Raw genomic sequence first — 26,824 nt, forward strand, 5'->3', positions numbered from 1 at the left:
CAAAAAAAAAAAAAAAAAACTTTTCGCCTGCTTTAAACATCGTACTGGTGCGAGCTGATCTCCTAAACGGACGTTTTTTTGGTCCACTGGATACGAGAAAACCTTTGTTGGCAACCAATCAGGCCTTAGAAGTTCTTCATGGGCCTACATTTCTAGTTTGACCACTTCTCCAGCCTATAGGCCTAGCAAGAAACTACTTTCGTTCACCTGGGCCGCTATGCTTCGCTCTCCCCACAACAACCTGGTCCGCACAAACCACTTCCGGGCAGGCACGCGCTCTGGCCGCCGCCGCCGCCGCCGCCGCCGCCGCCGACGACGGACACGACATCTCAGGGGAGGAAGCGACGTGAGGAATGGCGGACCGCCAGGTGGCTCAGTTGGGGCCCGGAACCGCGTGCTGCGGCTGGAACCACTGCGGCCGGCGCCTCGCCGCGGGCGCCATCGATGGGTCCGTCTCCGTCTACGATTTTCAGCCGTCTCCCTCCTCCAGGTGGCAGGTCAGTTTCCCGCATCACCGCTACCTTTTACACGGAAACCCTAAACGTCACATGGCACCAACTCGCCGTCTCGTTCTTTCGCTTCCACTCATGTGGGCTAGTAGTAACTGAGCTATTTTCCGCATGAGTTCGTCCGGATTTGTTGCGGGTTTAGAGCTTCTTGTTAGTATTCGATTCTCGTGTACAATACGTCCTCATGTGACGCGTCGCATAGGTTACCAAGTTCTTGCTCGGGGATGTTGCAATTAGTGTCTGTGGAATCAGTCATGGGACATGTCACTATGTCAGTAGGAAATAGCAGTGATTCTCATTTCTTGATGCACCAAACTAGAAGGACATCCAGTGTAATGGTTCTAGTATTTGTATAACATCAGACTTCCGATGTGATTGGAAATTATACTGGTGCTGGAGCACAATGGGCGCTGGAACAACATGTTTATCTTAATCTGTGTTAACCACAGCATATCCCTTTTGTTGTTTCTTGTGTCCCGGGTGTGGCTTGTCTTATAATGTGATTGATCTTGGATCAGGCCCATGAGCACGCCATCGTGAATGTCGTCTGGCTTCCTCCAGACTATGGAGATGCGATAGCTTGTGTCTGTGCTGACGGGGCACTGTCTTTGTGGGAGGAGGTTGCTGAAGGTCAGTTGTCCTTGTGGCCTTTAAGGGTTGTTTTATGCTGTTTGATGTTTCTAACTATTTACACTTCCATGATGGAGATAATTGTGATGTTATTACCTTTTGTAGTAAGTCTGAAGTGGCTTGTGCGTTGACTGAGAATGAATTTGGACACCACACACCAATCATTGATCTCGATTTATTTGCATCTCCATCTACATAACTAGCTCATTTTGGCCATGAAAATATAACATGCACAATAATAGTGTGGCTAGGATCTGTTCAGTACTTTAGTCACTTTGCCTCTTCATCATGACCATTACCGACTACCAAGTAGATTTAAAGCACTTCACTTATTTTTCCTCTCCCTCATGTTCAATGCTCACTAGGTATTGATTAGATTTAAAGCACTTTATTTACAATATATTTAATTATTTTGATACATCGAACACTATAACAGGATTATTTTACTAGACTTTGCAGCACAGTGCAATAGTACTCCGTCCGTCTAAAAATAGATGCCTCACTTTTGTGTAGATACGGATGTATCTAGATATGCATTTTAGTATCTAGATAAAGTTGAGACATCTATTTTTAGATGGAGGGAGTAGTATGGAATTCCAAATTGACCTGTCTGTAACTTTATGGGCTGTTTGGATCTTGAATATTTATAAGATGTGATCAAATTCACCAAATTTGGAATTGCAACGACGGAGAACAATGTTTATTTGCTTCTCTGGACACCAGTAACATTAACTTCTAAAGCCCAACCAGTCGGTTCTACCAAAATCAACTTATATACATGTTTCTAAGATAACTCAATCGAGAAATCTTAAATGTAGTACGTATCAAACAACTTATTTAATTAATCTAATCTTGGCTAACGTGTATAACAATAGAATCACTGTTTCTCAACATAATCATTCAAGCAACCTTTATGCTTCGTTGTTTTTGTTACCTCTGAACTTCTTATAAATATCGAAGCTGCATTCTGCTTCACTTTGGATAATTAAAGAATACTGTAACTATACATTTAGTACACTTATCATTGCTGTGCTGCATTTTTTCCCCTTTTGATTTGTCACTAACGGAACCTAGCAGACGAGACCCTTAATAAGAATTTTTCTACTGACAGATGATCAACTTCCGACCTGGAGGAAATGTAAAGTCTTTGAGGGTGGCAATTCCCACATCCTAAATGTACAGTTTGGTTTGCTGCTGTCAAGTCTGAAAATGGTGAGTTTGAACACCTTATTGTAAACCAGAGTTTCATTTCAATTCTCACATGCAGCAAATTGTAACTCCAATTTTTCACACCTTTTACTTTGCAACGCAAACCATTTTTTTTTGTTTTATTTTGGTGAACGGCAGCCCCTGTCTGGCTATCTCAGTTATTAAACCAGAAAGCATTACTACAACAGCTGGTCATAGAGTACTCCTCTACAGCTCCCAAATCCGGATAACATACGGTAAACAAAGTCAACAACTCAACAAGGTATATTAATGAACACACAAAAGTTTAAGCAGAGCAAAAGTTGAGAATTATTAACTAGAAATTATAGCAAGCTGGCAAACAAATTATATTCTTGTAATAAACCGGCCTGTGCAGAAGTGTTGTGTTGTTTTTTTTGGGTTCATTTCACTATGCTTTCCAAAGCTTTAGCATTGTTTTTGACCCGTCATGCGTTGCATGTGCCTCATTATTTGTTAGTAACTCTTGCTGGTCTTCATAGGTTACTGCATACTCAGATGGTCAAGTGAAAGTCTATGAACTCTTGAATTCGTTGGAATTGGACAAGTGGCAGCTGCAGGTTTATCTGAATTTTGTTCACATTTGTCAGCGTTCTCAATAATTGTATTTTGGTTCCTTTCTATTGCTGATGGACTTCCTGTTTATCTTGACTGGAAAATCCCTTTTTTAATGATTCAACATGCTGCAGTAATCTGATGGTCTGTTTTGAAAAAGTGCAATAACTGATTCCTAACATAATTTCAGGCAGAGTTGCAGAACATCACCGATCCTGTTTCCAGAAACGGGAAGCCAGCATGCATATCTGCATCAATTGCATGGAGCCCAAGAAGAGGTGAAGGCCAGCAGGCTAGTTTTGCTGTTGGTTTCAATTCAGATTCTCCATATTTCAACTCTTGCAAGGTTCGTGGATAGTTTTTCATGTTTCTTGTATGCTCATTATGGAGTTAATAAAATTTTGCAACTTCATCCGAGTAATAATCTTAGTATTCTTATATTATCTTGCTTTGGGAGAATAATAATGAAATAAAAACTGTTATTAGGGTGATCAATGTGAATTGGAGTCTACAAATAGTAATTGAATCTTCACATGATGTAGCTTTGGCTTTGCATTAATGAGCAACCAGCTTTCTTATTTTCCTAGTCCATGAGCTGGTATTTATCTATGCAAAATTCTAATTTGAAACGATAAACAGATTTGGGAGTTTGAACAAGCTCATCAGCGCTGGCTTCCACTGATTGAACTCGGTTCAGCGGAAGATAAGGGAGATAGAGTACATTCTGTAGCATGGGCTCCTAACATTGGCAGGTTAGCCCCATCATGAGCAAGCATGATATGCCTTTAGGCTGCAATGTATAACACACTTGGAATATTGATATTGTTTGCTGATACTGCCATTTGGTTGCAATCTAAGCGAATTTTAGGTGCTAAATTAAACTAAGGGGGTTTCCACAAGTTCAGATCATAAAACAACTGGGCTCAGCTAAATGCACCAAAAACCTAGGTCTATATAAAAATTAGCAGACCTAGGGATACAAGCAAGAATGCTTTCTAACAAGATAATTGCACAAGCATGGTAGTATGAATAGCAAGATATAAATTGCAAGGAAGTAATGGAGACAAGTGAGACACGATGTTTGTTCTGGAAGTCTGAATATCCATCTTATTTTTTGTCGCTTTTGAGCCTGATGAACAAGTTCACTGAGTCGAGCTCTTCCCTCAAGTACCTTGCCTTAAGCAATCTCACAATGGATATTTTCTTGGTCCATCCCGGAGATGATAGGCTCCATAACCACTCACAACTCCTTGGTCCTCTTCAGAATCTCCACGGAGAGATCGCCGAGCTCAACTCCACCAAACTGTCTAGAAAGCTGTGTCCTCCAAGAAGTTCTTGGACTTACACTTTAGCATAGTTGAGGCGGAGAGTTCAAAGCCTCAAACTAATGCAGCACCAAGTGCAAGTGTGCAACTCAATGTACAAAATCTTGTTGCACCTCACAAAAAGTAACTCATTCCCTAGAGCCTATTAAGTGTGAGGGAGCAGCAAGATGTAGAGGTTATTGAGAGTGGAAAGGAGCAGCAACTTGACTGGCTATATATCTTATAATTTGGTTTTCCTCCAATTCCTTGAGTTTGGTAAACCTAGTAACACCTACCTCGGCATACATTTGCCTTGAGCACTCCACTTGAGCTTGATGAAGCCAATCATCCTTGCTCCAAGACAGAATCTTTCTTCAATCCTTTTTGCTTCATAAGATCTTTAAGTTCGCTCTCCGATAAACCAATATGAGAAGATTTTTTTTGATAATTTCTTCGCTAACATGTCCGCCATTGCTTGATGGACCACAAGCTTCAAGTATATGACTTGAACCTGCATGCCTTGATGTCAGTAATCAGCTGAACTCAGGCCTGAGGCTAATTGATGGTTGGGTGCTCATGTGGTTGGTTTAGAAAGAGCATGGCAATTTGGTAGATCATCGTAATGATATGCTCATACCAAATGCGTTTTTTTCATTAGCTTTTGTTTTGCCCCCACAGTTTGTTGTTTCGTGGTATCGCTATGCTCTTCTAACAAATTTCATGTGCTCTCTTTCAGACCATATGAGATCATAGCAGTTGCAACCTGCAAAGGAATTGCAGTCTGGCATGTGGGCTTCAACCCTGAATCTGATGGCAGACTATCAACAGAAAATGTTGCTGTACTTCCCGGCCACAATGGAGAGGTATGCATGTTAACATGGTACTGTTGTGTGCTTTATGGAGAACATGGTATTTATAATCCCTGAAATCAAATAGTTGTAAATATGATAATGGAGGACTTACGCTGGTATAAGTATAACCATGACATGCATCAAGGAGAAAGGAAACAATAACTTCAACCCTCATAGTCTCATACTCATGTCTTGTTTCACTTGTAGTTTTCCACTGTGTCACGCTAGTTGGAAATTGGAATAGATCTCACTGGGTTAAGCTGCTTTTCTTCAGCACACTCGTATTTGACATCCTACTAATTGCTTACATCTGACTAGGTATGGCAACTGGAATGGGACATGGGTGGTATGACGCTTGCATCGACTGGAGGTGATGGCATGGTTAAGCTATGGCAGGCTAACTTAAATGGAGTTTGGCATGAGCAGGCTGTGCTTGACTGCAATGGTTCTCATGATTAAGCTGTAGAATTGTCTAGCTCTGCACCATCAAGATAGGATCAACTGATGTTACTATGTTTTCATAATTCTTCAAGGTTTCTTGCTGTCACCTATTGTGGATGGTATGGTGCATGGTTGGCTTTGTCCTGACAAAATTAGGCTCATCAAGATGAATGCATGATGTAAATGCTTCTTATCCTGATCTGGTTGATGATGTAACTGTTCTTATGGTCTTGTGATGGATTTTTTTTCTAATAATACGACATGACCATTTTAGATAGGGAAATCGCGGATTAAAATGGTTTATTTTATTCAACTGCCAACAATTTTAAATATAAACAAACCTATTCGAAAGAAGGTCTGATAAATAATTATGCAATCCAGTTAATCGCCGAGTCCACCTCATCCTTTGTAAGTAGGGTGTACCCTATCCATACTAGGATAGCAGGATTGCATATCTTGTTCCACAACACTGATTGGAAGCTATACAGCGTTCAACATAAGCTTCTGGAATCTGAGAGTACGTCGCTGCTACCAGCCACAAGTTCATGCTACTGTTGGTGTTGGATGTTATCTTGTAATAATTGATTTTTTTTTTCAGCAGTCTGTGATGTGTACCACTGAGGCACTGAAGGATGCAGTCATAGGCTATCACATATTAGGCATACGTCGCTATTGATAGATTGCTATGTACTATCACGAAGATTTACAAATTACGAAATGACATGGATGCGTGTACGACCACATTTGAGTGATATACTCTGGGATTTTCTATCTTAGGAATGGTGGCAAGTTTGGTTATACAACAACAACAACAACCAAGCCTTTCAGTCCCAACCAAGTTGAGGTAGTCTAGAGTTAAAACTCATAAGATCTTGAAGCCAAGTCATGGTTCCGGCATCTCAAAAAAAAAAAAAAAAGTCATGGTTCCGGAACGTGGATAGCTAACTTCCACGCACCCTTGTCTATGGCTAAATCTTTGTCGATATTTCAAACCTCCAGGTCTCTCTTAACGGACTCCTCCCATGTCAAGTTTGGTCTACCATGACCCCTCTTAACATTCTCAGCACGCTTTGTCCGTCCGCTATGCACTGGTGCCTCCGAAGGCCTCCGTTGGATATGTCCAAACCATCTGAGACGATGTTGGACCGGCTTCTTTTCAATCGGTGCTACCCCAACTCTCTCCCGTATAACGTCATTCCGTACCCGATCCTTTCTTGTGTGGCCACATATCCATCTCAACATGCGCATCTCTGCTACACTTAACTGTTGGATATGTCGTCTCTTCGTTGGCCAACACTCTGTGCCATACAACATCGCATGTCGGATAGCTGTCCTATAAAACCTACCTTTTAGCTTTTGTGGCACTCTCTTGTCACAGAGTACGCCAGAAGCTTGGCGCCACTTCATCCAACCAGCCCTGATTCGGTGGCCCACATCTTCATCGATATCGCCATCCTTCTGCAACATGGACCCCAAATATCGAAAAGTGTCTCTCTCCGGTACCACTTGCCCATCAAGGCTAACCTCTCCCTCCTCGTGCCTAGTAGAACTGAAACTGCACCTCATGTATTCAGTTTTAGTTCTACTAAGCCTAAAACCTTTCGATTCTAGAGTTCGTCTCCACAACTCTAACTTTCTATTAACCCCTGTTTGGCTATCATCGACTAGCACCACATCATCCGCAAAGACCATACACCATAGGATATCTCCTTATATATCCCTTGCCCCCTCATCCATCACCAAATCAAAAAGATAAGGGCTCAAACCTGACCCTTGGTGTAGCCCTATTCTAATTGGAAAGTCATCAGTGTCGCCATCACTTGTTCGAACACTTGTCACAACATTATCATACATATCCTTGATGAGGTTAACGTATTTTATTGGGACTTTGTGTTTCTCCAAGGCCCACCACATGACACTCTGAGGTATCTTATCATAGGCCTTCTCTAAATCAATGAAGACCATATGAAGATCCTTCTTTTGCTCCCTGTATCTCTCCATCAGCTGTCGTACCAAGAAGATGGCTTCCATGGTAGACCTCCCAGGCATGAAACCAAATTGGTATTTGGTCACGCTTGTCAACCTTCTTAAGCGGTGCTCAATGAGTCTCTCCCATAGCTTCATAGTATGGCTCATCAGCTTGATTCCACGGTAATTAGTACAACTTTGAAATCCCTCCACGCCTCGATGGGGATACCATCAGGACCCATTGCCTTGCCTCCTTTCATCCTCCTTAACGCCTCCTTAACCTCAGACTCCTGGATACGTCGCACAAAGCACATGCTGGTATCATCAAAGGAGTCGTCTAGCTCAATGGTAGAGCTCTCAACATCTCCATTGTAAAGGTTGTCAAAGTACTCCCGCCATCTTTGGTTATTAGGATTTCAAAAGAGGAAAAACATAGGGCTACAATGTCATTGCCCATTTCAACTCTCAGAGATTTTATGTGTAACAAAGTTTGTTTGATTGCATCGTAAGCGAAAGCAAAAGATTTTTACCAAGAAGATTGAGTGAAAAGCTGGGCACCATGAAGTTCATCAACAATATCGAGCATGCTTTCCTTTGGTCCGCCAAGGATACCACCACCGGGCCCAAATGCAAGGTGAATTGGGAAATGATATGCCGGCCAAAAAAAACTCGACGGGTTAGGGGTGCTTCATTTGGAAAAAATGTAACGGCACTTCGGCTTCATTGGCCTTGGCTAGAGTGGAAAGACCCCAACAAAATTTGGATAAGTTCCGGCAACCCATGCACCGTTGATGATATGGAGTTGTTCTACGCTGCCCACGACATCACTCTTGAGGATGGAAAGGAAACTCCCTTTTGGCATGCACCTTGGCTCGATGGGAAAAGGCCAATTGATATTGCGCCGCTAATTTACGAGAGCTCCAAGCGGAAGAATTGGAAAGTGGCCCATGTGCTTGATGGTGATGCTTGGATTGCCAAGATTGACTTAAAGTGCTTTCTCCATGGAGCATTTCTTGCAATTTGTGGAGTTGTGGCCCGCAAATTAGCAACATGCAACCTCATCCCGACATGAACGACGATATCACTTGGAAGCTCGCGACGAATGGGCAATACTCCACCAAGTCGGCCTATGAAATGCAATTTTTCGGCTCCATCATCTTGTAGGGTTCGTAGCATAGAAAACAAAAAATTTCTACCGCAAAGAGGAATAAAACCAAGATCCAATCTATGGAAAAGCCAACATCTAATCTATGAGATCGGAGCAACGAGATAGAAGAGAGACTAACCCTCAAAGATCCGAAGCCTTAACGAGATCAGATCTCGTGGTTGATGTAAACGATCGTTCCGGTGCTGCAATCTGGCAGCACTTCCGTACTCGGTCACGCGTGGTGTAGATGAAGTCCTTCCTCTGCCCGTTCCAGCGGGCAGCGGAAGAGTAGATCCCCTCGGAATCCCAGCAGCACGACGGCGTGGTGATGGTGGTGGAGGAGAATTCCTGCAGGGCTTCGCCTAAGCCGGAGCAGGAGAAACTGGGAGGGAGGAGAGGTGGCAAATTAGGGTTGCGTACGGAGCAGCTATGGCCGGCCAACCCACCCCTCTTTATATAGTGGGGGGTAGGGTTAGGGTTTCCCAAAACCCATCTAGGGCCGGCGCCTGGTGGGCCCAGACCATGCCTAGGCGCGGCCTGGGGTGGTCTGGCCCCCTCCTGGCCTTTCTCCGTCTCCCCTTTGGACTCTGTCTGCTTGACAGAAAAATAAGAACTTATGTTTTTGTTTTGTCTAGTTCCGAGAATATTTCCAGAACAACTTTTCTGGAATACAAAACAGCAGAATTCTTCCAGAATAATTCCGAAACATAATCCTCCGGACCATTCCGGACCTCCTCGTGATGTCCTGGATCCCATCCGAGACTCCGAACAATATTTGGTCTCCATCTCATATTCCATATCTAGTAAACAACATCGAACCTTAAGCGTGTCACCCTACGGTTCGCGAACTATGCAGACATGATCGAGACTCCTCTCCGATCAATAACCAATAGCGGGACCTGGAGATCCATAATGGCTCCCACATATTCAACGATGACTTCGTGATCGAATGAACCATTAACATATGACACCGATTCCCTTTGTCGCGCGATACTTTACTTATCCGAGGTTCGATCATCGGTATCTCTATACCTAGTTCAACCTCGTTACCGATAAGTACTCTTTACTCATACCGTGGTATGTCATCCCTTGCGACCTAGTCACATGCTTGCAAGCTAATTGAATGACATTCCACCGAGAGGGTCCAGAGTATATCTATCCGTCATCAGGATGGACAAATTTCACTCTTGATCCATGCGCTTCAACTCATATATTCCGAATACTTAATCCCATCTTTATAACCACACATTTACGAAGTGCGTTTGATGTAATCAAAGCATTCATCATACATGATCTCATGGCCGAAGGATTAGGTTACTATGTATCGAAAGCTTATAGCAAAATAAACTTAATAACTTGATCTTATGCTATGCTTACTATAGGTGTGTGTCCATCACATCATTCACCTAATGATATGATCTTGTTATTAATAACATCCAATGTTCATGATCAGGAAACTATGATCATCTATTAATCAACAAGCTAGTTAAACGAGAGGCTTAGTAGGGACTCTGGTTGTTTACAAAACACACACATACATACAATTATAGCATGTGATGTAAACATTTATCATGAACACTAAGATATAACAATAACCACTTTATTATTGCCTCTCGGGCATATCTCCAACACATCTCCTGCACGGGCAAAACTATTTGGAAGGCATGGGCACCAAAGGAAGGTCAAGTTTTTTGCGTGGCTTGCTAGTCAAAATAGAATTTGGACGACCGACCGCTTGGCGAAGCGTGTCTAGCCAAATTGCGGCTTATGCCCTCTTTGTAAACAAGACGTGGAATCTGTCAACCACTTTTTTGTTCATTGCCGTTACACTACACGCATTTGGAGCTCCGCGATGGAATGGTTGGGAATTACCGAGGGCAACCAACATAATTGGGCAAATCTCACCATCTCCGAGTGGTGGGAGATCATGGCGGGAGGTTTCGCCCAAAACCGCAAGGGCATGGCATCCGTCACCCTTCTTGTCACTTTTTTTTTTTGATAAAAGGAATATACTAATATCAAAAGATACCAATTACACTTAACCTCTGCAACAATGCAATACCCTAATGATAGTACGGATGCACACATCCAAGAAAAAAAGAAAACTAAGTGTGGAACGAGCGTAACGATAGGGTCTTCCTTAGTAAGAGCGCTCCATCGCTTGTAGTCGTAGATAGGATTAAAAGAGAGGCACGTCTATGGATTCTTGCAGACGCCAAAAGTTTGGATCATCTCATGCCGGAAGAGTAATCCCAAGTATCTTTCTTTATGCATGTACTCTGATGTAAAACTTCTTCTTAATCAATAGATTGGGGAAAACTGTTGCCCCCGTTTCAAGAAGAAGATCGAGTGGATGTTAAGCTTGACGCGATACAAAATGTACTATAAACGGTTAGTTAGAAAAAGAATACAATATGATTCAATCAACAACCGTAGTAGAATCATTTTTCCTAAGGATTCAAGTTCTCCAATGAAAACCATTTGTAGTATGAAATAGGCCCTTAAATTTTGGAGAACTGCGCATTTTGATTTTTTCCAGCACTCAAGTTTTCCGTGTCGAGTTGGTTTGATTCGTTTCTCTGGTTTACCATGTACGTTAGTATTACTTTGTATGCAATCTAAAATAATCCTTTCAGTGATATAAAACCATTTGTCTATAAACCACGCAAAGGCCCAATTCTTCAAAAAGATTTAATTTCACTGACCTCTTTTTGGCAAAACCAAGCATTTTTATTGAATGTTCATGTGCTTTCAATTCTTGTAAGAGTCAGCACACCATGATATTCGATTGTTGCTACTGTATTTGTTCTCTTCTGCGTGTTTTTGAAACCTTGCTACTCACAGATGCCTATGTCCGGTTTGGTATCTTGCTCTTCTCTTTTTTGTGGAACTTTCTTGGCCATCGCGTTCACAGAATAAATTGCGGCGATGCGTACAGACCGTGACGGATTGACGGCAGGCTAATCTCGAGGAACATCTGGCTACGCAAACGTAGATGCCCACTTCTTTCAGCTTCAGGTCCCCGCTGGTTCACGTGAAGACCCGACCTATTCACGTGTCCGCCACGCGGGTCGTGCCGTCCTGGATAGCTACAGTTCAGCAACAAACAAAGATGGACTTGAGGACTATGCACCAACCAGTCGCCTCCAGTATCCAGTCCCGACTCTCCTTGCTAGCAACCACCCAATGCTTGATTGCAATGGATTCAAATTTTAATTAATACTCTATGTCTTCTATTTGGTCCCAGGCCCAGCCATACGAGGAAATGTCAACAAATCTATACTCTGGGAACCTGATTTAAGTTAGATTAGCGTAGCAAAACACTGTCAAAAAGAGCACAGCAAAATGCTCAGGTTTAGTTCAACACAGTATTTTTCTCACAACAAAGGAACCAGCACAGTGTCGATGGGACAGGTACCAGATTCGTAGTGTGTATGGGACAGGTACCTGAAACAAGTGGATAAGTCCTCCAAAAAAAAAAAGAATTGTGAATGCGTTGCAATCACAATGAGATATGCGATATATTGACCTTAACTGATATCAGACCGCCAGATCGGCTGGCTACAACCAATAATGGTACCAGCAGAGATGCATCATATATAACTACAAATGTCATCAAAACAATATGACATTGACATAAATGGACATTGAAAGATTCTAGTGTGTCAATAAATAAAAACATATTAATAACACCAACCCGACGTTTAAATTTGGTCCCTTGAACCAATTTAACAGGTAACGATTATACTGCACAATTTCAGTGTACAATTGAAATTACACAATATACTGCAATATGTATGGGTACAGTGTATTTCACATTAAAGGATGCTCAGTCGGGACGCTTGAGGCTAAAACATGTGCTTAATCATAAACAAAATAAACCAGACCAAAAAATATGGAAGGAGCAAAGTAAGAGGCTGGTGACAACATTAAACTTTTAACGAACGGACTCTACAGATCAGCCTATATAAGCAGAGATACCATAGGTAGTAGACAGAAAAATAAAGGACACTGCTGTCCCTGGCTGGCTAGGTGGTTTTAATCCGAGGCTTATGACAACCTGTAAATACAAACTGGGTCTCCTTTTTTGCCTTAACGCTTGAGCTACATGTCACTGCATATAAAGTGAAGGACTTCAATTGGGTAAACTGACTTCTCAGTTTCAATCGACCATGTACCTTTCTACAATAATGGTAGGATCTTTTCTGGCAGATGTTTTGGGAAGGGGAAGAAAGCCAACAGCCTATGACTAGTCAATAGTGACTACCAACTCTGTCTCTATAAAAGCCAAAGATTTGCTCATGTTTCATCCCAGGCAGAGACTAGGAGAGAATAAGGTCATACAAGGGTGTATGCACTACCTCAAAGTCTAACCACCCTCTGTGGTACCTCATAGTCCAACCTTACCATTTAAGAAACGTTGTCTTCTCGGAAGGATATGAGCAGTAAAAGCTTGGTGAAGAACTCCAAGACCATGGGTGTCCATGAAGCGAAAGGTTCACCACCATACTGCTTCTCTTGTTTGTTTCCTTCTAATCTTCTTCACTCTCTCTTCTACTAATTATAATCCCTCCGCTTCACTACATCAGTCTGGAGCATGTACCCAATAGGGGCACAAAAGTTGTATCTGATGGAAGTGGACCATGTTTTGCTGTAGTTACATAAAATATTGCTATTTCTATCTAATGTAAGCAAGTATGGTCCAATTCCATCGAACATGCCTGAACTTTTGTGCCCACATACGAGATAGACATAGTGAAACCCGAGGCAGTAACTTTTAATTACAGCCATTTTGTTCAAAAGGACAACTAAAGAAGGAAGAAGAAACAGTTGTTATTTTCATATGCCTTCTAGTGGCCTAAAATACTCCTACATGGTTGATTACCAGAATCTTTTTCTTAATTGTATGACCAAGTTTTTTATTATATAATGTTTGCAGAAGTTAATAGCACCGCACAGCATTTCGTTGATTTCACAGAAGCAGAGGAAGATCTAGTATTCAGAATGCACAGGCTTGTCGGGAACAGGTTTCCTACTACCCTTAAACTGCTATACATATGTGTGGAATGTGTTTCGAGCCAAAATGAAGAAAATCATTTGACAGACTCATGAAATCCACATATCTATTAGTTCCAAGCAAATAACATCATCTGCAGTTCCCTAAATGTGCTGCTCATATGATGGCTTAATGTAGGTGGGAACTTATAGCTGGAAGGATCCCCGGAAGAACAGCAGAAGAAGTAGAGATGTTTTGGGCAAAAAAGCAAAAGGAACAATGAAAATGAAAATAAGGATGCATGCAGTAAAACACGATGTATACCATGCATTTTCTTGTCAGTCAAAACGTGTGTTGATCTTACTCTCCCTATTTTCCGAGCCATGCTAAAAGCAACTTGCTAAGCAAGGATGTACATAAAAAAGCCTCAAGTAAAAAGGAGGAACATGGGCTGAATAAACAAAAATACTACCTCTGTACATAAAAGGATGTCGCAAGTTTGTCTAAATTTAGATGTATCTAGACACATCTAAATTTAGACAAACTTGCGACATCCTTTTATGGACGGAGGGAGTATGAGTTCTTCTATTCCAGGATTACTTGTCACTCCTTTTGAACGTATATAATTGCATTACGTATTAAATGGCTGTAGTGATTTATGAAGTCGCAAATGGACAAAAAGAGCAGAAACTGCAGGATCACATAATCATAATATGATATATCTGTCTGGGAACCGAATCAAAATGTAACTCATATAACAATGCACATCTGTGAAAGGCTAACCTACGAAGAATAATACTCCCTCCGTTCCTTTCTATAATGCCTATTGTTTTTTCACTTTTGTTTCAGAATATAAGAGTAAAGCTATGTTTTTTTGCAAAGAACCCCTTCCACCGATCTGTTCCCGTCCAGAAAATCTGGGAACAAATCTGTTCCCATCTAGAAAATCTGGAAACCAATCTATTCCCGTCCAGAAAATGTGGAAACCAATCTATTCCCGTCCAGAAAAAATGTGGAAACCAATCTGATTATGGAAAGAATAGCGGGAGAGAGGGAGTACATGACGCGATCGGTTATGGAAACATGATTATTTTCTGAGATCTGATCTCAGTTTCCCATTTTGTCTCTAAGATCGCTACCGGGTTTTGTGTCAAAAAAATGGCTTGCGCTAATTTCCATGCCAAAATACAATAGGCACTATAGAAAGGAACGGAGGGAGTAGGAGATATCCAGCATGTGGAAGCAAGATGAATAACACCGCGCAAATTCTGAATGTAGTTGACTGCTCTAACTGTAAGTCTGTAACTGTACTTGCATGATGACTCAAGGAAAGCCTTGTATATCGCAGAGTTTCCATGAAGGATGTGATCCACTATCAGATAAAGATTCAAATGCAATAACACTCAAAATGCATACAACAAATTGCCATATAGTTATCTTGGTACTTCCCAACAGTAGGTGTTAAAGTAATTAACAGACATTGCTCAGAAACTAACAATCATAATCATAAATGAAATATTCCTAGAGAACATCAAAAAAGTAGTCCAAACCTTGTCCAATTTCCCAGATTGAAAGCCCTATCACCCAATCTTGTGCTTCATCCAAACGTACAGAAAGGGACATCAGTGTCGGATAAAATACAGCATGCCTCACGCCTTCATCCGAATATATAAAAAAATGCTCTGAACTTTTGTCATCCCACTGCAAAGATGGCTTGTATTTCTCAAGTAAATGAATGAAATCTCTTCCAGTAATAGAACTACCAGCACCACCTGTGTACATATATTAATAAGAAACGGTCTTCTCGAAGCATGCATCATAATATCTTGCACCATTAAAAAAGTACCATGTGTTACCAATTGTACACCATGACCCTATATAGTTTAAAAGTATAATACGTATCATAATATGCCCCACAAAAAAGTATTATCATAATATGGGTCAATCCAGTGGCATTTCAAGGAAACAGGGCGCAAAGGAGAACTCTCTCTTTCAGCTGGTTACATGAAAAGGTTCTTTGTTCACTTCAGTAGCAAGGATGTGAAAATGAGTGCGTGTACCTTTGGAAAGTAGAAAGTCGTTCCCATAAAAATTAATTCCAAGGAATATCATGTGAGAATAACCACGAGAAGCAGAACCCTTGTCTGGGAGAAGTGTTGTTAAAGAATACTGTATCCACTTCAGAGGTGCACTGGGGCCAGGGTTTTGTGGTCCGGAGAAGTCATATGTCATAAGAGAAAAACCATCCACAGAGTCAGCCAACTGCAGGAGATCTTCAGGTCCAAAGTCTTGATTCTTCAGCCCTTCCATTCGTGGAGCTGGGATAACATAAATTAGTTCCAAATGGTTCCTGGTACTTAATTGGGAACTGATAGAATGCAAAGCCTCCCCCAGTTGCTTAACAAATTGAAGTGCCTGCAGCATGCAGCAAAAATATTAATGAAAGAACCCCCAAGAGTGCAACTCCCTCCATTCTCAAATAGATGTTTTCAAATGTGTCCAGTTTAAATTTTTGACAACTAATATACACAGAATGTTCTAGACTTGTGAAATGATAAAAAAAACATTATGAGGGAAAAGCATATTTATATCATTAGTCTTTCTTGCTTTTGTACTAACGTACTCCCTCCGTTCCTATTTAATCGACGCGGAGGAGAGAAGGCTAATGAACAAATAACGTATTGATTGAAGTCAATTAAATCCGGACAGAGGTAGTATAAACAGAAAGAAAAAAATGTTCCAAACCTCAGTTGCCTCAGCAATCTGGAAGGCAACGAGTTAAACTTCCTCTGGTTGGCTATATTTGGTTGATGATACATCACAGACAGGCTGGCTTGGCTTGACCTGCTGCATGTACACAAGTGCTTTCTCTGCGAAGAGTAACCAGAGTCAATGTAGCATCTTCTCGCAGACAGCCCTTTCAGACGCCAGGTCCGACGAAATCCGTTCTTGGATCTGCTCAAAAGGCAACACCCACACGACGGTCGTGAATTCTGTGGACTGGTGATCTTCTACGATCAAGGCAGATCAACAAAATGGAGCGGTTCCCATGGTCGCGCAAATGGCCTGGTCAATCTAGAAGCAGCGGAGTTCCTGCGTCATCAGCGGAGATGAGCCCCAAGTGCAGCAGCTTGTTAGCATCATTGAAGAGGAGGCACATGCATGGGCAGGAGCAGACACGTGGGTGTTTGCACGAGAACACGTCGCTGTGTATGCTCCGCGTCGAGCGCGATACACAAGATAACATCGCCGAGGGAGACCCGGCCGGAAGCGCGATACACAAGACAATCAGGCTAGCAGCTATGGACTGATCCGAGTCGATTTGCTCGCCCTTAGGTCGATCATGATTCGATGCTTGCCGAAAACAAGGGACACCAAAGAACAAGAAGCAACACAAGGGTTTAGAGGATAAAAAGTAGATTGTGTTGATTTAATCGACAGTGTGTTGGATAGATCAATTGACCATCACCTCTTACATGTATATGAGGCGCCTGAACTTCCCGTGGTGGACTTCCCATGATGCAAGAAAATGATTACAAGACGTAAGCGTTTATAATGTTCAAATCTAAGTCTAACCCGCATCTAAACTAGGCAGGTCTCCGTGTAGGTCTTGGCAGGAATTGGCTTCTTGCCTTCTTCTCCGTCTTTTGGCCTAAACCGGTCGTGCTTTTGAGTATCTTCTTTGCGCTTCCATGCTGCTTTACAAGCCCAAGTGCCTCCTGCATCACTCGAGTACTTCCTACTCCGAGTGCTTCTTGGACACATCCGCCCGAGTCACCTGCCGCGGCAGGAATTCGTACTTGGCAGGCTACCGACTAAAAACAGCTGCCAACAGTGCACTCATCCTGCTTACAGGTGTTGGCTAATCAACCATGTACTGCTCGATTTTGTAATCCTAACAGGGATGGGTAACTTCGCCAATTTTCTTTACTACCAATGCAATGATGCGTAACTCTTTTGCTTATCTGCAAAACGATTTTTTTGGAGACTGCTGATATCCATAATGGCAAGTAAATAAGGACAGAGGTACTTTCTGTAAACATAATAGTAAAAGAATGATCACAGTAAGCAGCAGCACCCACCAGGTCAGCAGCATTTCTGTTCTTTTGCTGCAATTGTACTATTGGTTGTAGACTTGTAGTGTTGTGCAATAAACAAAGGCTTGCTCTGATCTATGCCAGCTGTAGTATTCCCTCTGTACAATAATTGTGCCAAAAGGACCATATACCAAGAATGGTCTCGACCCTTAAGTCGAATTGCCTTGTAATTCAACACAAAGGGCTGCCTTGATAATACATATGCCTAGCTACCTTCAAATTCTAAGTAGAGAAATAAACAGTTCACGGGAGTAATTCCAATCTTCTTTAGATCGTAATAGGGTGCACACTGGCTCTGGGATAGGGATATCAGGTGGATCAGGTGGGTTATGAGTTCTTACATCTACTAGCATGTCTGAGTGTGGCAACATGGGGGTTAAGGATTTTTATTGGGCCAAAATATCGTTGTTCATGTATTTTCTTTTGAATAAAACACTAAACCAGAAAAAAACATGAAGTACTTCCTGCAGCAAATATTGCAAAATGGATTTGCTCCTATGGGAAGAAGTAGATGAGAGTATCTCGCGATGATCGGAGGAGGACAGGTATAGTGAGCCAGCTCGACCAGTGGTCTCGAGCTGGATCCACGACAACCGTGTCAAGCTGATGAGACAACTAACAAAAGGTTCACAACAAAGTTGGTACTCTCTGATTTACTAAAGCATGCCATCCTAGCGTATAACATTGGAACTAAGGTATGAACAGTGACGGATTGTGAGACAAAAACAAGAGGATCACAATTCACAACTGTCCAAAGCCCAAAAATATTATATAAGTGCTAAATCAAAAAGGATTCCAGCACACCATGCCCACAATTCACAACTGTCATGCAAAATTCTTGGTTGGAACAATAGTAGAGATAGTACGGTATGAAGGTAAATGATTTACCAGTTTGCGTAGCTTTGGATCATCTAGCACACCATAGGCAGCCCATCTTGACCAGGATTCCAGCACAATACCATCATATCCCTTATCCCTATGGACTGACAGTCAGACGTCAAACTGACAATCATAAGAGTACCTACATCTGGAGATGCAATAATACAGACACATTTTACCTGCATTCACTCACTATAAGGTCAATTGCTTTGTCCCTCGGCTTCTTTTTTAGAAGTACAACACCAGGGAATGCTTCCAAGACAACTCTTGGCACTACCTAAGGAACCAACATAAGGAATAGAGAACAAGAAAATGTTGTTAGTTTATGGTCATACTTATACGCACTTACGCACATCCTTGAGAGAATGGATCCTTGGCCAACATAGTACATAGGGAACTCCAGAGGAAGCAAGACATATTACCAAAGATGCATTACTTTGAAGCTCGGAGACCCATCCGGCATCATAATTGTGCTGCCCTTCCAAAACTAGCTTGTTCCCATCACTGGGCAAAGAACACGTTAGAAAAACAAAAATGATGAAACAGGATACTTGGAAACTGCATCCTGGGATGGAAACCATATACCTCTTTAAGTCATACCACACTGGTGATACATGAGTAAGCTTAGTGCTGAACAACTTTGCCATGTCATAACCTTTAGAGTTCCTGCAGAAAAGTTCATAGCGCGGCAAATGTACACGAGCAAAACATTAGAGAAATAAGATTTACAGCAATGAAAAGGTAATGCCTAAATGCGTATTACGCAGACTGGTTTCTTTTATATATGTACATCGAGGTCATTAGTCCTTATAATAGAACGAGTTTATATACACAGACATGTTGCATTTCGGTATATTTCCTTTTGTTTTGGAGTAGTTTATCAATGTATATATAGCTCTTAAGTCTCAAAGATGTACAGTATTTCGTTGCGGAATGTGCCAATGTGGACAAGATCTCTAAAGTTCCAACTTGTTGTAGTAGTGTGATTTAGCATTTGAATGGCTTGCAATGTATTTTTGTGGAGTAACAGCTGCAGAATTCAAAATCATCATTGCGCTTGTGGGTGTAAGTAATTGTATACAAGGTAGCACACACAGGCAGGAATGACGCACCAGGGAGTCACGTAAGCGAGGACGGGGTTGGGGAAGTTGCGGAGCGACCGGTTCTCCGAAACCCTATCTTGCTCCTGCACCGCCGCCACGGTACCGAGCGGTCCGACAAAAAAAAAGCAACCCGTCAGTGGCGATGAACTCAAGCAAGCGCTAGAGGCACGCGCAGCTGGAACGACTGGAGACCGAGCGAGAGGAGGAAGGGAAGGAGACCCTTACGGCGAGGATCTCGTCCGCGGAGACTTGGCGCTTAACTAGGCCGCGCTCGTAGACGGAGAGTGGGGTCGTCCGGGGCGCCCGGGGACGGGAAAGGCGGCCGGTGAAGTGAAGTGCGGCGAGGATGAGGAGAAGCAGGGGAAGCGCGACGACGGCGAGGCGGAGGCGGAGGCGTGGGGTGGAGGAGGAAGCGCGCGGCCCGCTTGGGTGGGAGGGCGACGGCGAGGGGTCGCGACGGCTCCGGCGATCCCGCCTCCGCGGCGGCATTTCTCCGGCGGTCGCGGGGGTCAGGACAGCGAGCAGATGTGGTTTAAGGTGGGTTTGGCTCGCGATGTGTTTTGCGCCGTCAGATGATTGCCTCGAGATTCGCGCAAATGGCCCAAGCCCACCGCGCCGACCCATCGAGGGACCGCCTTTTTAGCCCAGCTGCCCCCATCCTCACTGGACACGAAACCCTAGGCAGGGCAGGCGACTCGGAAGCCCGTCTTCCTCCGCTCCGGCCTCTCGCCGCTCGCCGCCGTTAAGTTCAGGCTCCTACACCGCGAGTTCCGCCCCGAGCGAATCTGTAGACGCCGGAAGTGCCGAGGGAAGATCGAGAAGGGGGAGGGGCTTTTTCGGGGAGCGGGGATGGCTTCCGGCGGGAACCCGCAGTTCCGGTACACCCAGCCGCCGTCGAAGGTGATACACGTCAGGAACCTGCCGTGGGAGTGCACCGACGAGGAGCTGGCCGAGCTGGGCAGCCCCTTCGGCAAGGTCGTCAACACCAAGTGCAACGTCGGCGCCAACCGCAACCAGGCCTTCATCGAATTCGTGAGTATTACTTTCAGATTCTTCTTTGTTTCGTCCTCGTCATGGTTTCGGTCTATGCCCGTGTTGCGGCTAATGACCGTAAGGGCGAAGTTAGTCAACTGGATGGTGAACTGGCGTCAGTTTAGTTCTTCTGCTCACCAAATCGGGTCCAGGAATGAACGTATGTTGGGCCGTTTAGTTATTTTTCTTGATATAGGGTGTGCCTGACTCGATGCTCCATTCACTTTTGCCTCAAGATGCTGAAGAGTTTAATTGATTTGAATCTGGAGTTAGGGGTCGATGCGCTATGCGGCACCGATACGGATACGGAAATACAGCATTTGAAAATGCTCCAATACGGGGTGTTTTCAACAAATGGACTTGCACTCTCGAGCAGCTAGAGGTGCCAATATGATCAAATAAATTGCGTTTCCATTTTGGTACTGCCCCCACCTGCTGATTTCTGTAAAATAGTAACATGATTCCATAGTGGAGCCTCAAGGTTTGTAGGTTGCTGTGCCATTAGGTAGCAATCTACAAAAAGAAAAGCTAGAGAGAGAGGGTGTTCTCAAGACAGTATGTTGATTTTCTAGAGAGGAAGAGGGAGCTGTAATTAGATGGCAGTCGACCGGAGGAAGGTAGAGAGAAGCAAGGAGTGCACCGGAGAGGAGGAACTGAGGAAGGAATGTATCTTGACAGCTGGCTGCCTTGCAAGGTGCTGCTTAGGTCGCCACCGCCAGCTGCTCAAGAGGGGGCTGGCGGCTGGGTCACGGGCGGGGGAAGTGAGAACGGGAGAGGAGAGGAAGGCGGGGGAAGTGAGAACGGGAGAGGAGAGGAAGGAAGTAGGGTATCTGTACCTACCTCGGTTTGGTGGTATCGGATTAGGGCCTATACGTATCGAAAAGGTATCGCCGAATTTTTTAATTGGTTTATTTACCAATCCGTTGCCAATACTTGCGGAAGGGTATCAGGGAGGAATCAGTATCGGATACGGTATCCGACACGGACACGGGCTTCAGGCCAGCTATCCGTGCTGCAGAGGCTACTGTTGTTGCCTATTAATTAATATTGCAGTTCATTGTAGATTCTTGCACAAGAAATAATGTGTGTGGTGAAATGACAGAAAAATAACCTTGCGTAATATGTCTTCGCACAAGGAAAAATCTGAGGGCTCGCTTGGTTCAGCGTATTTTAGGAAAAACGGCCGTAATGATTACGGGCTGCAACTGCTTCCATAATCTGCACTTGGTTCACCGTATTTTTGGTCGGTCCGTTTTTGTCTCTCCGATGTTTTGTGCATGGCGAGCGCCTAATTTTTCAGTGACCGCGTGTGGCCACACAAATCTGGATGGAATTCCGGGGAACAACAAAACAGCACACTAAATATTTCGGGACAGGATATTAAAACGGTATTCCAAGCGGGATCTTTGTTGTTGTCATTCTCTTTGCAATCAATCCAGTGCATTTTCGATGTAATTTTTTATGGAGTTTGTCTCGGGAAGGAATGATAGCTGATTATGTGAAAGAAAGATAGAAATCTAGAATGTAATGTGAGTACTGTTTGTTCTATACCGTATCAACAAACACAATTTTACCTGTGTTGCAGGCTGACCAAAATCAGGCAATTGCTATGGTATCTTATTACGCATCGTCTGCGGAGCCAGCACAGGTAAGAGGCAAAAATGTGTACCTCCAGTACTCCAATAGACAGGAGATTGTCAACAGCAAGAACACGGGGGACGCTGCAGGAAATGTTTTGCTGGTGACCATGGAGGGTGTTCTGCCAGATGCTGTGAGCATCGATGTTCTGCACTTGGTAAGGAAGTTAAGAGTTGCAACATGATTTCCGTTGTTTACTTCAGCTGATGTTGTCTGCAGGAATAATTTGATTCACCAGGAACTGTCTTAGTAACTTGTAGCCCTTTTTTCCATGGTATGAATGGATTAGCAGGCTGTTCTCACGGAGTATCTTGGCTGGCTGCCGCAACAAGAACACATGTGTGTGTTTGTTTCCTCTCCCTTACTCATCGCTGCCCTACCCCCTTCCTTCCCTCCAACTGTATCCTCGACTAGGATGTTAACATCCGCCACCTCCCACTCCCCTCTTCCCTCTCCCTCACTCCCTCATGTTTGTTGGTTACATCATAGTTGGCAGCATAAAAATCGATTTATTTGTTGCCTCTATCAGGATTGTATGAAATACTTTCTGAATGTGATGTGTCCAAGGACACTGTATGGAACTAAAAGATGTGAGGATTAGATTTTTTTTTAAAAACCTTAGTGAGGATTAGATTTGTTACAAGTATCCCCAGAAAGCCATCCGGAACGCTGAACAAGATGAAGATGTTACTCTAAAAGAACAAGGTGAAGATGCTACAGTGGTGGTTCCCTGTCATATAACTCTTCGTGTTCTTTTTCATAGTGGTACTAATAGGTTTGAGGGCAAAAAAAAAATAACCGATTTCATTTTGCCAAAACTTCTAAATATGTACACTTCATTCACGCCCTCAAAGAATTCCGACAAATAGTATTTTGCGTCACATTCATACCAAAACGATGCCACGTGTAACTTTAAATCAATGAAGTTAAAGTACACCATCTGAAGCCCCTTCAATGTTAAATGGATTCTGTTTTTGAAACCATATTCCATAATTGAACCCTTTGGGCACGACTTGCACGAGTGCTTCTAGAAGTTTTTATGCTCTCTACTCTCAAATGACGGAGACACCTGTATAATGTGCTGTTAAATTGAGCTTCATGATTTCTATGGAGGAGCACTTCTCCTTTTCTTGGAATAATTTGCGTGCCGCTTCGTAGAGATGCCTAAAAAATGCCTTTCAGGATTGAAACCTTGGTGACCTGAACTCATAGTTTCCTTTTTTGCATAGCTCTAATCGTTGTAGATTTGCTGCTTGCTAAAATCCTTCTTTTTCTGGTCCATCTGTCATAAATGCCATGCAAAGTATTGACTCTAGGCCATAACGTAGTTAAAACTTCCATGAGTTATAGTTGTGTCTCAACTCTCAAGACAGTATGTTGATTTCCTTTGTCCATTTGGTTATTAGTGGTTTAAACTTTAAAAGGGCCTCCCATATCTTAAAATGGTCTGCTTGTAAATCTTCAAAACTTTCCTTGCAACTCTTTTCCTTGAGTATCATAGTTATGTCTATTAGTGAGGAATTTGCGTTGTATGCCTCTCTGCTTTTTTTTCAAGCTTTTATAATTAAGATAGATTGCATTGCATTGCATTCAGATATTAGTTGGTCTCTGTTGCTCCTTTTCCCATTTATGGTCACTTTTATTTTATCTATCTGAATTCATAGTTTCATACATTTGATTTACTTTATTATTGTACTTATTGTATTGACAACCAGAGTTTGTTTACCAGGTATTTTCTGCTTTTGGATATGTTCACAAGATTGCTACCTTTGAGAAGGCATCTGGTTATCAGGTGATGAGCTTGTACTCAATTAGTAACAGTTTTCATGTGGTCATCCCTTGCAGTCTCACATGCTGGCTGATATCTCTAGGAACAGAAGCATGATTTCCTTTTCTTTGCCCAAGTAGGTTTATTTGATGATTTTTTTGGTTTTCTGGCTTGTAGGCATTGATACAGTTCTCTGATGCTGAGACAGCATCGTCTGCAAAAGATGCTCTTGATGGCAGATGCATTCCTAGGTATTGTAATCAAGTTATATCTATTTTTATTGTACTCCTTTAATCGCTTTAAAGATGGGTGGATAACTATATATGTTTATGTTGTGCTGCAGCTACTTGCTTCCAGAACTTGATGGGGCCTGCACTTTGAGAATAAATTATTCAGCACATTCTGTTCTAAATGTCAAATTTCAGAGCCACAGGAGTAGGTAAGAATTGCTCTCTTGCTTCTTAATTTAAGAATTCATCACATTCACTTATCAATTTCTTTCATCACACACAATGGAAAATAAATACTCCATAAAATCACTCTGCTTGTTGACTATTTTTTCAGTATTCCCTCATGTTGCCCTTTAAAGATATCCCCCACTTATAATTGGTTTCTTTTTCTTTTAGGGACTATACAAACCCATACCTTCCTCTTGCTCCTTCTGCTATTGATGGATCTGGAGTGGTAATACTTATTCTGTGCATATATACGTCTGTCTTGTTCTTATATTAATGTAGTGATTGTGTTTAGGCCCAGGATGGGAAGAATCAGGAGCCAGAGAGCAATGTTCTTCTTGCAACAGTTGAGAATATGCAGTATATTGTTACAATAGATGCCCTTCACGAGGTAATGTGTCAAACAGAGTTGAATCATCGTATGTATGCATTTTTCGCTGACTTTCTGTTTTCTGTAATTGGCAGGTCTTTTGCAAACACTGTTATATCATCACCTGCATGCATTTTGCACTGACTATTTGTTCTCTGTAATTGGCAGGTCTTTTCTGCTTATGGGTTTGTGCAAAAGGTTGCTATTTTTGAGAAAAACGCAGGCTTCCATGCATTAATCCAATATCCAGGTAAAAACAAACAAATCAAAATTGCAGCTACACAAGGTTTTTTGTGCGGCACATGTCTCAAACTTTTACGCCTTCCTTGTAGATATTCAAACTGCAGTTAAAGCAAAAGAGGCATTAGAAGGACACAGCATCTATGAAGGCGGATTTTGCAAGCTTCACCTGGCGTTTTCACGCCATACTGATCTTAATGTTAGGGTAATCTTCACCACTTCCTCACTCTACGGATTTGATATAACAAACGCACCATCATGCTCGAGAATAAAGATTTAGATCCACGCAAAAGCTGCTGGTGACTGGAATGAGCTAATATTTGAGTCGTCTTGTGTTAGTACATATATTGATGGCCTTATCTGCTTTCAGATCAACAATGAGCGAGGTCGCGATTACACTGGAGGTAACAGTGCTCCAGCTAACCACGGACCTTCCATTCTTGGTCCTCAGCCAGCTGGCACTACAGCTCCTCCTGCAGCCACTGGTACAGTAGTGCCACCAGGGCCTGCTTCTATTCTGGCAACACCTGGAGCACCATCCCCACAATCGTTTCATCCTTCCAGTGAGCCACACCCACAAACTGCTTCAGGTGGATCTCAACAGTACGCCAACCAGGGAATCCTACAAGGCCCCCCTGGTGCTCCTCCACAGATCCCCGGCTTTGGAGTCCCAGGCTTTCCCCAAGGCTCAAATCAAGCTCAAATGTCACAGCATTCAGGTCAAGGAAATCAACAGATGCCCAACCACCAGCTACCTCAAGCAATGTTGTTCCCTGGCCATGGAAGGCAGCAGCTACCTCCAGGTCCTCAAATGATGCAGGGTCCAGGTTTCGGAGGCCTGCAGATTCCACAAGGTCCTATGCAACCAATGCCGCAGTTTCATCTATACAGCAACCAGCAGTTTCCTCCTGGTGCAGGGCCGCAGATGATGGGCTTTCCTGGGCAGGGAGGTCAGTATCCTCCATTTGGTAGGCGGCTTCATCCCTATAACCGTTAGGTGCTGTGTATGTACAATATACATGTCCGAATGTACCTTCAGGTAGCAAGTGGCTGACTTCGTAGTTGTGCTGTGCAAATTTTGATGCACATGGAAAAAGCAAGTGGACGTCCCAGAATTATTTTGTAGTAACTGGCTATGGGTTGGACCATTTCATTCTCATTGAAGAAACGGATGTTGGCTGAAAACCATTCATTTCTGCAATCTTCTAATCTAACATGGCTACTTTGGCCGTTGCCAGGAAAGTTGCAGTGCTGAGAAAATTGTACTACTATGAAATGAAACATTCAATTCATGACAAGAACGTACCACCAGCATGGCGATCAGTAGTTCAGGAGATTGTGCTGTACACTTACAGGTTACAACCGACTGATGTTCTAGTTTTTTTTTTTTTTTTTGAATCGTATGTATCTATGTGGATTTCAGTATATGTCTGCTCACTCATTTGTAGTCCACGTTGAAATATTAAAACATCTTATAATTTGGAATGGATGGAGTGCAAGATTATGACTAACATCAGTATACCTCACCGCTTTTCTGTTTAGTTTACGTTGCGTGTTTTTTTTTTCTGGGCGAAACTCATCTCCGAAACTTAGAGCCTAACAGGTCCCGTATTT

The 26,824-nt window shown here is 42.8% G+C and overlaps 4 protein-coding genes across 4 annotated transcripts; 3 read left to right on the top strand and 1 right to left on the bottom strand.

Annotated features, from left to right (window-relative positions):
- The first annotated feature begins 328 nt into the window (after positions 1-328).
- On the top strand, positions 329-5,794 carry LOC124665842 (protein SEH1-like). The gene is made up of 8 exons (XM_047203209.1): positions 329-497; positions 1,028-1,139; positions 2,251-2,351; positions 2,849-2,926; positions 3,112-3,267; positions 3,561-3,673; positions 4,962-5,088; positions 5,395-5,794. Exons 1-8 carry the CDS (start codon positions 354-356, stop codon positions 5,533-5,535), a joined length of 972 nt encoding a protein of 323 aa, XP_047059165.1. The 5' UTR covers positions 329-353; the 3' UTR covers positions 5,536-5,794.
- Positions 5,795-12,935: 7,141 nt separating this feature from the next.
- Positions 12,936-13,991, top strand: LOC124660711 (transcription factor TRY-like). Its single transcript, XM_047198528.1, has 3 exons — positions 12,936-13,128; positions 13,572-13,659; positions 13,827-13,991. The coding sequence occupies exons 1-3, from the start codon at positions 13,071-13,073 to the stop codon at positions 13,909-13,911; spliced, it is 231 nt and encodes a 76-aa protein (XP_047054484.1). The 5' UTR covers positions 12,936-13,070; the 3' UTR covers positions 13,912-13,991.
- Positions 13,992-15,083: 1,092 nt separating this feature from the next.
- Positions 15,084-20,196, bottom strand: LOC124667763 (chitinase domain-containing protein 1-like). Its single transcript, XM_047205016.1, has 8 exons — positions 19,933-20,196; positions 19,717-19,790; positions 19,190-19,270; positions 19,027-19,108; positions 18,784-18,881; positions 18,614-18,701; positions 15,689-16,043; positions 15,084-15,400 (listed from the first exon to the last, which is right to left on the bottom strand). Exons 1-8 carry the CDS (start codon positions 20,194-20,196, stop codon positions 15,150-15,152), a joined length of 1,293 nt encoding a protein of 430 aa, XP_047060972.1. The 3' UTR covers positions 15,084-15,149.
- Positions 20,197-20,375: 179 nt separating this feature from the next.
- Positions 20,376-26,721, top strand: LOC124660135 (polypyrimidine tract-binding protein homolog 1-like). Its single transcript, XM_047197923.1, has 10 exons — positions 20,376-20,739; positions 22,325-22,534; positions 24,107-24,169; positions 24,323-24,396; positions 24,489-24,584; positions 24,772-24,829; positions 24,896-24,991; positions 25,139-25,220; positions 25,303-25,415; positions 25,581-26,721. The coding sequence occupies exons 1-10, from the start codon at positions 20,557-20,559 to the stop codon at positions 26,205-26,207; spliced, it is 1,602 nt and encodes a 533-aa protein (XP_047053879.1). The 5' UTR covers positions 20,376-20,556; the 3' UTR covers positions 26,208-26,721.
- The last annotated feature ends 103 nt before the right edge of the window (positions 26,722-26,824 follow it).

This window comes from Lolium rigidum, chromosome 6 (genome assembly GCF_022539505.1).
Source record: "Lolium rigidum isolate FL_2022 chromosome 6, APGP_CSIRO_Lrig_0.1, whole genome shotgun sequence".
Lineage (NCBI taxonomy): Eukaryota > Viridiplantae > Streptophyta > Magnoliopsida > Poales > Poaceae > Lolium > Lolium rigidum.

What these genes read in the sequence shown, in the direction of transcription:
- LOC124660711 (XM_047198528.1), top strand. Translation starts at nt 13,071, where the DNA reads ATGAGCAGTAAAAGCTTGGTGAAGAACTCCAAGACCATGGGTGTCCAT. An exon ending in GGGTGTCCATGAAGCGAAAG is followed by an intron (nt 13,129 to 13,571) that starts GTTCACCACCAT and finishes TAATGTTTGCAG; the next exon opens with AAGTTAATAGCACCGCACAG. An exon ending in CACAGGCTTGTCGGGAACAG is followed by an intron (nt 13,660 to 13,826) that starts GTTTCCTACTAC and finishes GGCTTAATGTAG; the next exon opens with GTGGGAACTTATAGCTGGAA.
- LOC124667763 (XM_047205016.1), bottom strand. Translation starts at nt 20,196, where the DNA reads ATGCCGCCGCGGAGGCGGGATCGCCGGAGCCGTCGCGACCCCTCGCCG. An exon ending in CCGCGGACGAGATCCTCGCC is followed by an intron (nt 19,791 to 19,932) that starts GTAAGGGTCTCC and finishes GCGGCGGTGCAG; the next exon opens with GAGCAAGATAGGGTTTCGGA. An exon ending in TTCAAAGTAATGCATCTTTG is followed by an intron (nt 18,882 to 19,026) that starts GTAATATGTCTT and finishes TTGGTTCCTTAG; the next exon opens with GTAGTGCCAAGAGTTGTCTT.
- LOC124665842 (XM_047203209.1), top strand. Translation starts at nt 354, where the DNA reads ATGGCGGACCGCCAGGTGGCTCAGTTGGGGCCCGGAACCGCGTGCTGC. An exon ending in CTCCCTCCTCCAGGTGGCAG is followed by an intron (nt 498 to 1,027) that starts GTCAGTTTCCCG and finishes ATCTTGGATCAG; the next exon opens with GCCCATGAGCACGCCATCGT. An exon ending in TGCTGTCAAGTCTGAAAATG is followed by an intron (nt 2,352 to 2,848) that starts GTGAGTTTGAAC and finishes TGGTCTTCATAG; the next exon opens with GTTACTGCATACTCAGATGG.
- LOC124660135 (XM_047197923.1), top strand. Translation starts at nt 20,557, where the DNA reads ATGGCTTCCGGCGGGAACCCGCAGTTCCGGTACACCCAGCCGCCGTCG. An exon ending in AGAAGGCATCTGGTTATCAG is followed by an intron (nt 24,170 to 24,322) that starts GTGATGAGCTTG and finishes TCTGGCTTGTAG; the next exon opens with GCATTGATACAGTTCTCTGA. An exon ending in ATACTGATCTTAATGTTAGG is followed by an intron (nt 25,416 to 25,580) that starts GTAATCTTCACC and finishes ATCTGCTTTCAG; the next exon opens with ATCAACAATGAGCGAGGTCG.